This window comes from Vombatus ursinus, unplaced genomic scaffold (genome assembly GCF_900497805.2).
Source record: "Vombatus ursinus unplaced genomic scaffold, bare-nosed wombat genome assembly UNPS02014167.1, whole genome shotgun sequence".
NCBI lineage: Eukaryota > Metazoa > Chordata > Mammalia > Diprotodontia > Vombatidae > Vombatus > Vombatus ursinus.
Genome location: NW_020953945.1, coordinates 439983 through 452051, shown reverse-complemented (window position 1 = coordinate 452051; position 12069 = coordinate 439983). Strand labels below are relative to the sequence as shown.

General features: G+C 44.7%; 1 protein-coding gene across 3 annotated transcripts in view; it reads left to right on the top strand.

Annotated features, from left to right (window-relative positions):
• Window positions 1-12069, top strand: part of TANGO2 (transport and golgi organization 2 homolog) — a 179181-nt gene that overhangs the window by 60827 nt on the left and 106285 nt on the right. For 2 of the 3 annotated variants that reach the window (XM_027859384.1, XM_027859383.1), the window contains exon 2: window positions 4109-4213. In XM_027859384.1, coding sequence (XP_027715185.1) covers window positions 4158-4213 — 56 coding nt within the window. In that variant the 5' untranslated portion in view covers window positions 4109-4157. Of the gene's footprint in view, window positions 1-4108; window positions 4214-12069 lie in introns of those variants that run through there. The other variant, XM_027859385.1, reaches the window with a different exon arrangement.

Genomic DNA, 12069 nt, shown 5'->3' with positions numbered 1-12069 from the left:
GAGGGAGGAAGGAGAGAGAGAGAGAAAAATAGAGGGCCTGTGACAAAGGCTTGGGTAACACCCACACTTAGGGCACGTGATCTAGGTGATAAACCAGCAAAGGAGGCTGAGGAGAGATTAGATGGGTCAGAGAATCAGGGTGGAGAAAGTGTCATGAAGTCTCAGAGAAGCTAGAGCAGACCTGCACAACTTGGCAGTAGGTAGGGGCGAAAATTAAAATAGGCTAAACTTCTTCAGGCCACAGATAGGTTAGATTACAGACAGACTGACAGTGGGTGGTTGCCGAGGGTCACGTAACAAACAGGAGAAAGAATGTGCAGTGGCAACCCGCCTTTTTTTATTTTTAGTCAATTGGGGTTAAGTGACTTGCCCAGGGTCACACAGCTAGTAAGTGTCAAGTGTCTGTGGCCAGATTTGAACCCAGGTTCTCCTAACTCCAGGGCCAGTGCTCAATCCACTGCGCCACCTAGCTGCTCCTCAACCCTCCATTTTTTGCGGGCCACTCAAAATCCTTTGGTGGGCCACTTGTGGCCTGAGGGCTGTAGGTTGTGCAAGCCTAAAGTATTCAAGAGGAGAAGGTAGTCAGTATTGTCACTTGTCGCAGAAAGGTCCAGAAGGATGAGGATTGGAAAAGACCACAGCAGATTTGGCAAAATCATTGGTGACTTTGGAGAAGGTGATTTCAGGGAAATGATGAGGTTGAAAGGCAGATTGCAAAGGGCCGAGGAGCGAGTAAAAGGTACGTGTGGAAAAGGCAAATCTGACCAGATTGTTTCTAGGATGTTTGGCTGAGAAGGAGAGGAGGAATGTAGGATGGCAGCTTGAGAGATTGGCATGGTCTAGTGATGAAGGGCACTTGGGCCTATTTGAAGGTAGTAGGGAAAGACCCAATGGATGAGGAGAGGTTGAAGATGAGAGACAGAGACAGAGACAGAGAGAGCTCCCAGTCTGCTGGAGGAGATGCACATGTAGGGTGATTGGCCTTGGCAAGGAGAGGGACTACCTCATTGTCCGAGCCAGGAAGAGTTGGAGAGTGTGGGGGCGATGTCAAGGGCTTTGGAGGGGATGAGAATGGGAGAAGAGAGTGTGCACATCGAAGGGCCTCCGTTTTCTCCATCTCACGTTTTTTTCACCTGCAGCATCAGAGGACGGCTTTGTCTGGCATTAATGTCTCGGAGCTAGAATTGGCTTTCTGTGGCCCTGACAGCCAGCTCACTGTAGTGCTGATCGTGGCCTGACAGAGCAAGTAGCGAGTGGCAGGCTGTTCATTTGAAATCTGTATAAATGCGGCGCTTGCAGCTCTGGTTTTGATGGTAGGAGCAAAATAGTGTTAAATGTGGTGGAAAATGTCTGCTTTCTCTTGGAACTCAAATGCAGAAAATCCTGAAAGGCTCATTCAGATTCTGAAATAAGCCAAGGATCAGAACACTAAGAAACAGGAGGCGCTTCCTGCCTTCGTGTAACTGCATGAAGAAGGCAGGCTCAAACTCTCTTGGGACACATTCTGCACCACACATGTGCCTGTCGCTAGCAGCCTGTCCGTTCATCTGTTGTTTGGGGTTTGCCGTCGAGAGCAGCAAATGCCGATGCCAAGACAGGCAGCTGTTGGATCAGAACAGTGCTGGGTGTTCCCGCAGGCTTGAAAGGCTCTAGGTGTCTTCAAGGGGAAGCTGGGCAGCCGGTCTGGGGGGATATTTACCGTAGGCGGGGATTCCTGCTTCAGATAGGCCGATGCTCTCCTGCCTTTGAGACTCTGAGATTCTCAAGACAGGCACCTGCTGCTGAGGCCCAGGTGTTGATTTTAGGAGGTCTGAGAGGACCAGAGCTTGAGTGTAGCAGAACGGACGGAGGCCATAAACCTGGACAGCCGGACGTACTGTCTTGTTGTTGCTGCCGAGCCCTGATGCGGCTCCCGTGACTTTGGGGGCAGGTGGGTGGTGTTGGCACTTTTTGTGTAAGGTCTGTTTGCCGCCACTGGGTGGGGTCAGCCCTGCTGAGTGCACATCCAGCTTGTGTCAGGCCTGCCCCTCACTAGTCAGCCGGCCCTGACGTGGAGCGCCAGCCCCAGCCCGGCACCTTCCTGTGGGCTTCATCGGCCCTACTCAGAGGGCCTTGGTGAGCTCAAGGATTGCCAGGGAAGAAACTGCATGAACAATTTGAGGTTAGTAGCCAGTTTTATTGCAAAGGTGTATCGTGTATTTGAGGTGGGCGTCAGATACCTGGCTTATTCCCAAGGCCAAGGGTGTCCAGCAGTTCCCGTAGAGATGGGTAGAGATGTAGAAAACCCGGGTCGCTGGCCACTGGTAGCACAGTCCCACTCTGCCCACCCTGCTTGCTGACCTGAGGAATAGGATCTTGAGGGCCAAGTGAAATGGAGCCCACAGGAAGGGCACAGTGCCTTCACTCTGAGGAATATCACCATCTTGGCGGCCAGTCAGGTCAATGCTAGTTAGAAGGCTTGGACGGGACAGTAGCAGCAGAGCCTTCATAGCCTTGATGGGGGCTTTGATTGCTGTGCTATCTCGCCAAGATATCCTAGGACAGCTGTGGGTCAGGCGTCTTGGAGGAGGCAGGCCTTAGGGAAACTTATGACGTGCCTAGCTTGTCTCTGGGTAGAGGCTGTGAGATGGTAGGATCCATCCCAAATGAATTGTGGGCCAGAGAGGATGATGAAATACACTTCTTCATGAGACGATCATCACTTCTCTGACTGCTCATTGTTAACTTGCTTCAGATACCGGTGCAAAAGGAATGACCATCTGTTAGGGCATTCGTCCTCACTTGACAGGTGTGTTAAGAATGAATGTTGACTAACAAGAGGTATTAGTAAATTTAGGAATTAGGATGCTGCTTGTAATTCTTTGGAGAGGACTAATTGGCTTTTAGCTTAGAACTCCTTAGAACTCCTGACTAGATCCTTCTACAGATGAAGGACAGTGGGCTTCGCACATATTTATGAAATTTCAGCTTGGCTTTTTCTTCCTGATAGGCAATTAAAAACCCTAATAAACTAAGAAAGCCAAACAAAGGCTTAGAATTGATAGTAGAAAGAAGTGGCCAATTGGCCTCTGTGTACAAGGTCCAAAATCGGTTCTTAGCTGTGACATTTTACATATGGCAAATGTAATTTGTGTGTGTGTGTGTGTGTGTGTGTGTGTGTGTGCTCTCATAAACTAGCTCCCTCCTACCTTTCTAGTATTCTCACACATTACTCCCCAGTAAGTACTCTTCCATCCAGTGATGGTGGCCTCCTGGCTGTTCCATAAACAAAATGCTCCATCTCTCCCTCTCTTGGCATACTCTGTGGCTGTCCCCCATGCCCTCCATCCTCTGCTCTGACTGCTGACCTCCCTGGCTTTCTTTATGTTGATGGTGGTGATGGTGGTCGGTTGTTTTTCAGTCACGTCCAGCTCTTCGTGACTCCATTTGGGGTTTTCTTGGCAATGATACTGGAATAATTTATCATTTCCTTCTCCGGTTCATTTTACAGTTGAAGAAACTGAGGCAAATAGGGTGAAGTGACTGGCCCAAGGTCTCACAGCTAGTAAGTGTCTGAGGTCCGATTTGAACTCAGGTCTTCCTGACTCCAGGCCTAGCTGTCTATCTACTGCAGCCCTCTAGGCCTCAGGTAAACCCTCAGACTGCTATGGTAGAGAGAGTGTCTTAACAGGTAAGTTCTCTGCACCAATGAAATCTCAGATCCAGCCCTGAAACAAGTGTGTATTTTCTTATGTATGTATATTTAAGCTGGAAGGAAGTCCCCTTGTTTCCTTTGGTAGAATGTAAGCTCCTTGAGGGCAAGCGCTGTTTTCATTTTTTTATCCCTACTAGCACCTAGGAGGCATTTGATAAAATATTGGTTGAATCAATTTAATACAGTAAAATGGTGGCTAGCTCCTGGAGCACGTTATGCTCAGGCCCAGCACCATTTGGAGGGCCAATCACCTAATGAATTGCTCCTTGCTGAAATGTTTTCAGAAAGAGTAACCAGGGGTTGAACGTGTAGTTGGAAGGTGTGCCCAACGTCGAGTATCCCGAGTGCTTATTGACCTGACTTGGGGTTGTTGGTCACTGGATGACGGAACCCTTTTTGTTCCTCTGCCCACAGACTGAACTGACCGTGTTTGCAAGAAGCAGCCGCCTCAGAGACCTTCCCCATGTGTATCATCTTCTTTAAGTTCGATCCTCACCCTGTTTCCAAAAATGCGTACAGGTAATCCTCACGCGTGGGCTCTGCTTTCTGTTCTCTGCTAGCATTCAGGAGGCTCATCTCCTTGTCCTCCATCGCTGTGGTTGACTCTCCCCACCATCTGAAGGTAAACTGATTTTGTGCCTGTCAGGACGTCTGACTGACAATAGATGTCACCTTAGACGTCAGAGCTCCAAAGGACCAGTAAGGACCGCGTTTCATCCCTCATTTACAAGTGTGGACATGGAAGCCGAGAGAGCTTGTGTAGGGACATGCCCCAGTTCCACAGTGGTCACCGGCACACTTTCTGCCTCTTAATCCCTGTGTGACTTTGGGCAGGTCACTTCCCCACTTGAGGCCTCAGTTTCCTCATCTGTAAGAAGGAGCACTTGGATCAGGTGATCTCAGAGGGTCATCCTCATGTAGTCCTAGAGTTCAAACCAGTGCTTTTTCTGTAATACCTGATGGGAGGAAGAATACATCATATCACGTTGAAAGTGCTTGGAGCTCTTCTTAGCAAAAATAATGATCAGTAACAGACATAGCGATCAGCCACGTGGTTCCATACTTTCCCTCGTTTGAGCCTCGCAACAACCTGGTGGGGTAGTTACGCCGAATGTTATTATCCCCATCCTCAGATGAGCAAATTGAGGCCCAGAACGCTAAAAGACTTCCTCATGGTCACGGTGTTCCTAAGTATCAGAGACCAGAGTTTACCCCTTAGGAGGTATTTTTCTGTGAGGTTATGGGAGCCTGGTGTTCTAACCCATCCTATTGGGAGAGGCTCAGTAGTAATATTTTGTTTTCATGGGTTATCATGGTTTTGTGATGTGTAACATCATAAAATACGTTATAATAATCTGTTCATGACAGTAACTTCCTGGAGACACAGCTCATTCTCAGTTGCGTTGGTGTGAACACTCCATCTCCTCATGTCTGAAACTGAGAATCCCCTGAAGTCTCCTCATCCGGGGGATTATTATCCAAGTTTTCCTAGAAACCCTCCATAAAAGAAGGAGATTACAGGACTCTGTTGCATTGCCCATAGTTGGTGCTGGGTTGCGGTCTTGGGTCTCAGTCCCAGAAGGAGGAGCACTAGCACACCAGAGCTTGCTGCCATAGGGGAGCTGGGACCCTGCTGATAGTTCCAAGGCAGAAAAGAGTGCTTGTGGTCACTCAGACCAGAGCACAGGCCAGGAGAGCAGTAAACACACCTCTTCCTGGATCAGACCACCTTGGAAGAACCAAAAACTTACAGCCCCCCAGAATTATCTCTGAAAACAGCTTCACAAAAAAACCCTGAAGCTTGGGGCAGTAAGCCCTCCACTCCAGAAGCAGAGCCCCACTTTAGCATAGAGTTAAAAGTCAGGAAATAGGCTAGGAAAATGAGGAAACAGCAGAAAAAGATCCTGACTATAGAAAGTTACTGTGGTGAAAGGGAAGCTCAAAACACAAACTCAGAAGACAACAAAGTCTGCATCCAAAGAAGGGTTTTAAATGTCAAGGAAGAGAGACTGAGGAAAAATTGGGAAGAAAAATAAGAGTGGTACAAGAAAATCATGAAAAAAGAGCCAAGAGCTTGGTAAAAGAGGTACAAAAATCCAGCAAAGAAAGCCTCTGTAGAATTATAATAGCTAACATTTATATAGCACCTACTATGTGCCGGGCACTGTGCCAATGGCTTTGTGATTATTATCTCATTTGATCTCATTTAAACCCTGGGAGATAGGGCTCTCGTTATCTCCATTTCACAGATGAGGAAACTGAGGCAAACAGAGGTGAAGTAACTTGTCACACAGTGAGTGGGTCACCTGACTCCAGGCCTGGCCCTCTTTCCATGGAGCCATCGAGCTGCCATCTAACCGTGTGCTGCAGGCATCCTTCTTGTTCTCTGAGTCCCTTGGAGGAAGCAATGTACATCAGAGGAAGCTGTTCTCCCTACAGGACTGGCCCATCTCCTTTTCCAGTCCTACCCTTCGAGTCCTCTGATGTGTCGCTGGCTTCTCCCGTTATATGCAGATGATTTGTTAGTAAGGTGCCACTTTCTACTTTCAGCTCTCCAGCATCCTCCCATTGCCCTTGGGGGCTCAAATAAGTCAGATTCTTCTAAGTTCATCAAGTTGTTTGATTTGCAGCCAAACACACAGATGTGGTCATAAGCAGAATTTTTCATGTTTCAAAACAGGGCTTTTTGTTAAAAAAAAATGTTTACATGTAGTTGAGAAATAGTTAATGAAATAAATAAAAATGTATTGGAGAAAAAGAAGATAAGGGTTTTTGTTGCAGTCAGTAGTTCAGGGTCTTAGAAAGGGCCATGTGATTTCTCAAATATGATTCAAGTCTAGTTTCTCCTCATTTAGGACCCAGTTCATTGTCCATTTGCTGTATTTCTGCAAGGACTGGACCACTTTGACAAGCTGCAGAGTAGAATTTGGGTGTTAGGCTCTTATCACCCACTTTTTGTAGTATATATGGTTAGACTAATCTCTTGATTTGCTGAGGATTTATGATGTTCTGGGGCTTGCTGCATTGGTAAAAGGTCATCTTTAACTAGCAATGGAGGCCTGGTGCTGACCTCAGTCCATGGGGGTCATCTAGAGACTGCTATTCCCATGCCTCACAGGCCTCTACCAGCCTGTACAGCCACAAGATGAAGCCATGTTCCCTTGCCCAGCCCTAGGTCACTAAACCTAAGCCCTCCTCTGGACTTCCCTTCCCCTCAACCCCGATGAGTGTGCAGACCACCCTCTCTACCAGTACAGCTGCACTCGTAGTTAGACTCTCCTCTGCATGGGGGTTACCGTGCTCCTCACCATCCACATTCAATTCTTTCGGCCTCCAAGTGAAAGAAACTGCAGAAGTTCAATAGGGAATCCTTTGTTTAGATTCTGGATAGAACATTTTCCATAATCCTGGTAATAAGATCATTATGGATTCATAGAGCTCCCTCCTTGGCACAATAGCCTTTGAATTTTAACAAAAGGGTAAACTGAGGCAGATCTCCACACAAGATAACATTTATTAGCGGGGATGTGCTACCTGTCAATAAATGGTCAATGGCTTGCCACTGTTTATGCCAAAGACCCTGAATAGACAGACAGTTCCCTTTTCATAGGTTTTAGGGTAGACAACATCATGGGATTGAGTCCAAAATGACTGATTACAAAGTTGAGGAGCAGGGAACAACATGATTGGTTGGAAGTTTGGTCATGAGAGCTAGCAACGACCTCCCTTCTCTCATGAGACCAAGAGACAACCCTAATTGCTCATTGTTTGAGTTCAGGTGTGAAATGGCAGCCCACTCTTGGACAGCAAACCAGGCATCCTTGAAGGATAGCTTGGTGGTGTGAACATAGCAGGTGCAAACTCCCTTGTGTTCCCACACATTTCCCAGGGTTGATTAAATTCCTTGAGGCAAGAGAGCTGGATTTTGAAACTTAACCCATTACAGGTCAGCTGAACTCTAAACTCATTTCAGAGACAAAGAACCACGACTTAAGCAGTTACAGGACAAAATCCAATGATTGTAAATAGTATCAATAAGAAAATGATGCAGAATCAATCTTAATCTCTTCAACACCGTGTTTGATGTTAAGACCAGGAGATCATCGAATGAAGTTCTTTGTAGTTACATATCTCAGAAAATGTTGTGTGATTTTTATGTAGACATCTGTCTGAAGGGAATCTAACAGCTGATACCCCAAATTATGACCTTCAGAACTGATGGCAGCAGGATGTCACGCCTGTACTGGGTTTGGTGACTTTCCACGAGGCCTGGAGCTGCATGCCCTGATCCCTGGTAGATTCTCCTGTAATTGAGGGGATGGAACAATCTGGAAGATCTCACTCTAAATGCTTGGTACCTGTGAATATTTCATTTATGAAGGCGGTAACTTGTAGCAGGTGGAGCCATCCCAGTCATTAAGGTCAGTGGCTGTAAGGTGGTCTGCCTTGAGGTCCCTGTTGTTTCCGTTTCCTTCCTAGAGTTGCCTCTTTCCTCTTCCTGGTTTAGGCCATGGACTATTTTGACTGTGATAGCTTGCATGTCACAGCTGAGTGAAATCCTTGAAATGAAAATGAGATCCTTGGGCCTTTGGCCGAGATTCGAGGGGAGAAGAGTTGTGGGATGGGGATGCTCATCGTGGGCTGGATGCCCTTGTGAAAATCTAAAGCTGTCTGCTCTGGCATCAGAGTGCCTGTGGGTGTGGTTTTGCTGATACACAGAAGTGAGGGCGGAGTCAAGATGGTAGAGTGAGAGGTAGGATTTTTGCCTTAGATTCCTCACAACCTACTCTGCAACTACCTAAAAAAAAAATGCCAGACCAAATTCTGAGTGGGACAGGCAAGAAAAAGTCACAGTGAGTCATTTTTCCAGCCCTGGGCAGCTTTGGAAGATAGAGAGGTCTGTGGACACTGGGGCATGGGCTGGCCAGGAACGCAGGGGCGGTGGAGCAGCAAGGGAACTGAAGCCCAGGTGGACAGGAAATAGCTGGTCTGAAAGGGCTCCTAGGGGATCCTGGTACCCGCACTGGGAGCAGGAATGGGAGCCATTCCCAAATCACAATTCTAGGCTGGAGAGGAGCCCTTCCTGTGTAAGGAGCAAGGAGCCCCACATATAATTCTGCAGTGGAATGACCAGGACAGGAGCCCCAGACCAAGCTAGCAGTTCAGTCACTTGAAATCTGCAGAACCTCGCAGTGGGCTGGCAGTGACTGAGTCCTGCAGCAGTCTATGGAAACTGAACTAACACACAAGTCAGCAGACCCAAATCTGGGTCAGGAACTTACAGAGCTCAGACCAGGAGGGCAGTAAACAGATCTCCTCCTGGACCACACCATTTTGGAAGCACCAAAAACTTACAGGCCCCCAGACTGAGCTATGAAAGCATCAGAAGGACATAAAAAGACAGCCTCTCAGGCCAGACATTTCCCTCATTAGTGAGCAGAACGCACTAACATAAAGTCAGGAGTCAAGAAGTAGGCTAGAAAAATGAGCAAACAGAAAAAGAACTGATCATAAAGAGCTGCTTTGATGAAGGGAAGCTCGAGACACAAACTCAGAAGAAGATAGTAACTTGAAAACAACTACAAGCAAAACTTCAAAGAAAAAATGTAGATTAGACACGAGACCAATAACAATTCCTGGAAGAGCTAAAGAATGAGACTTTTAAAAGAGCAAAGAAAGATTTTAAAAAGTGAATTAGAGTGGTAGAGAAAAATGGAAAAAAGAAATTAGAGCTATGCAAGAAAGCTATAAAAAGAGAATAGTTTGTTAAAAGAAGTACAAAAAATACTGAAGAAAATAACATTAAAAATTAGAATTGGCCAAAGGAAGTTCATGACTTTATGAGACATCAAAAAAAAAAAAAAAAATGAAAAGGCTGAAAAAAAAGAAGAAAATGCGAAGAATCATATAGGAAAAACAAGTGACCTGGAAAATAGATCAAGGAGAGACAGTTTAAAAGTCATTGGACACCCTGAAAATCATGAATAAAAAGAGAACCTAGAAATCGTATTTCAAGACATTATAAAAGAAAACTGCCCAGATAACCTTTGGGTTAGAGGGCAGAATAGAAAATGAAAGAATCCACTAGTCACATCCTGAAAGAAACCCCAAAATAAAAACTCCCAAGAATATTATAGCCAAAATCCAGAGCTCCTGGGTCAAGGAGGAAATCTTGCAGCAGCCAGAAAGAAGTCAAGCACCATGAGAAAGGTACGGAGGGCTTGGAAATTAATAGTCCAGAAGTCAACGCATGTAGGATTATAACCAACAGTAGCATGCCCAGCAAAATGGATATTTCATGAAATGGAGGACTTTCAAGCATTCCTGATGCTGGGCGACACAGTAGATAGAGTGCTGGACCTGGAGTCAAAAGGACCTGAGACACTTTCAAGTACATTCAATAAACATTCAAGTTCCTTCTATGTGCCAGGTGCTATGCTAAGTGCTTATTAGCTGTGTGACCCTGGACAAGTCACTACCACTATCTACATCAGTTTCTTCATCTGTAAAATGAGGATAATAATAGCATCTACCTCCCAGGGTTGCTGTGAGGATCAAATGAGATAATAAGTGTGACGAGCTTAGCACAGGAACTGGCACCTAGGAAACACCGTAAAAAGGTGAGCATGAGTGAGAAATCATAAATGATTAAACAAGGCAAAACTCTTTACATTTTTATATGGGACAATGATACATATAACCCCTCGGAACTTTATCAACAGGGGTCTTGGAACGATTTTAAGACAGAGAGCCTGAGTATGATTTGTTTAAATAGGGATAATCTCAAAAGAAGACTGGAAGGGTGAGAAAGAAGGATGCACTGAGAAAAGGGTGAAAGGAGAAGAAGAGTGAGGAAAATTATCTCACATAAATGGCACATACAAGGAAGAGTTTATACAACATAGGGGAGAATGGGGAGAGCTGGGAAAACTTGAACCTCGCTCTCATCTGAACTGGTTCAAGGAGGAAAGAATACACATGAACACTCAGTAGGGGAGAGAAATTCATCTTAATCCAAAGGGAAGTAGAAGGAAAAGAGAAAAAGGGGAGTGGAGAAAAGAGAGAGAGTGGACTAAGGGAGGCAGTGGTTAGAAACAAAACATTTCTTGAGGAGGGGACAGAGTAAAAAGGGAAAGACAAATATAAGAGAGTAGTATGAAGGAAAATACACAGTTAGCAATAATTGCCGTGGATGTGAACAGGATGAATTCATCCATAATATGAGGACAGCAGAATGGATTAGAAACCAGAATCCAGCAATATGTTGTTTACAAGAAACACACTTGAAACAGAAAGGTACACATAGAATTAAAATAAGAGACTGGAGCAGAATTTATTTTGCTTCAGCCGAAGTAAAAAAAAAAAAAAAAAAAAAAGGCAAGGGTGGCAATGGTGATTTCAGACAAAACAAAAGCAAAATTAAACCTAATTAAAAAGAGATAAACAAGGCAACTGCATTTTGCTAAAAGGTACCATATCAGTACTGAACATGTATACACTGAATGGCATAGCATTCACATTCTTGAAAGAAAAGGTAAATGAATTACAGGAGGAAATAGTAAAATTATAATAGTGAGGGACCTCAGTTTACCCCTTCTTAGACCTAGATAAATGTAACCATAAAAAAAAAAAGAAAAAAGTTAAGAAGATCAGTAGGATTTTTAGAAAAGTTACATATGACAGACCTTAAAAACATTGAATGGAAATAGAAAGGAGTGAACCTATTTCTCTCAGCTGTATATGGCACCTTCACAAAAACTGGCCATGTATCCCAGCATAAAAAACCCACAAACAAATGCAGAAACCAGAGTATTTCTCCCAACCATAATGAAATAAAAATTATATTCAATAAAGGGCCTTTGAAACATAGATTAAAAATCAATTGAAAACTAAAGAACCTAATCCTAAAGAATGAGTGGGTCAAGGAATAAATCATAGAAGTAATAATTTCATGAGAGATGACAGTGAAATAACGTACCAAAATTTGTGGCATGCTGCCAAAGCAGTACTTGGGGGAAAATTTATATCACTAAATGCTTACTTCAATAGAAGAGAGAAAGAGCAGATCAGTGAATTAGGCATGTATCTTTAAAAAAAAAAGTAGAAAAACAATAAATTAAAACCCTTCGCTTAAACACTAATACAGAAATTCTGTAAATCAAAAGAGACATTAATAAAAATGAAAAAGGGGTGGTTAGGTGGCGCAGTGGATAGAGCTCTGGCCTTGGAGTCAGGAAGACCTGAGTTCAAATGTGACCTCAGACACTTGACACTTACTAGCTATGTGACCCTGGGCAAGTCACTTAATCCCCGATTGCCTAAGCAAAAAATAAATAAATAAATAAATCGAAATGACAATGAAAGTAAATCATTGA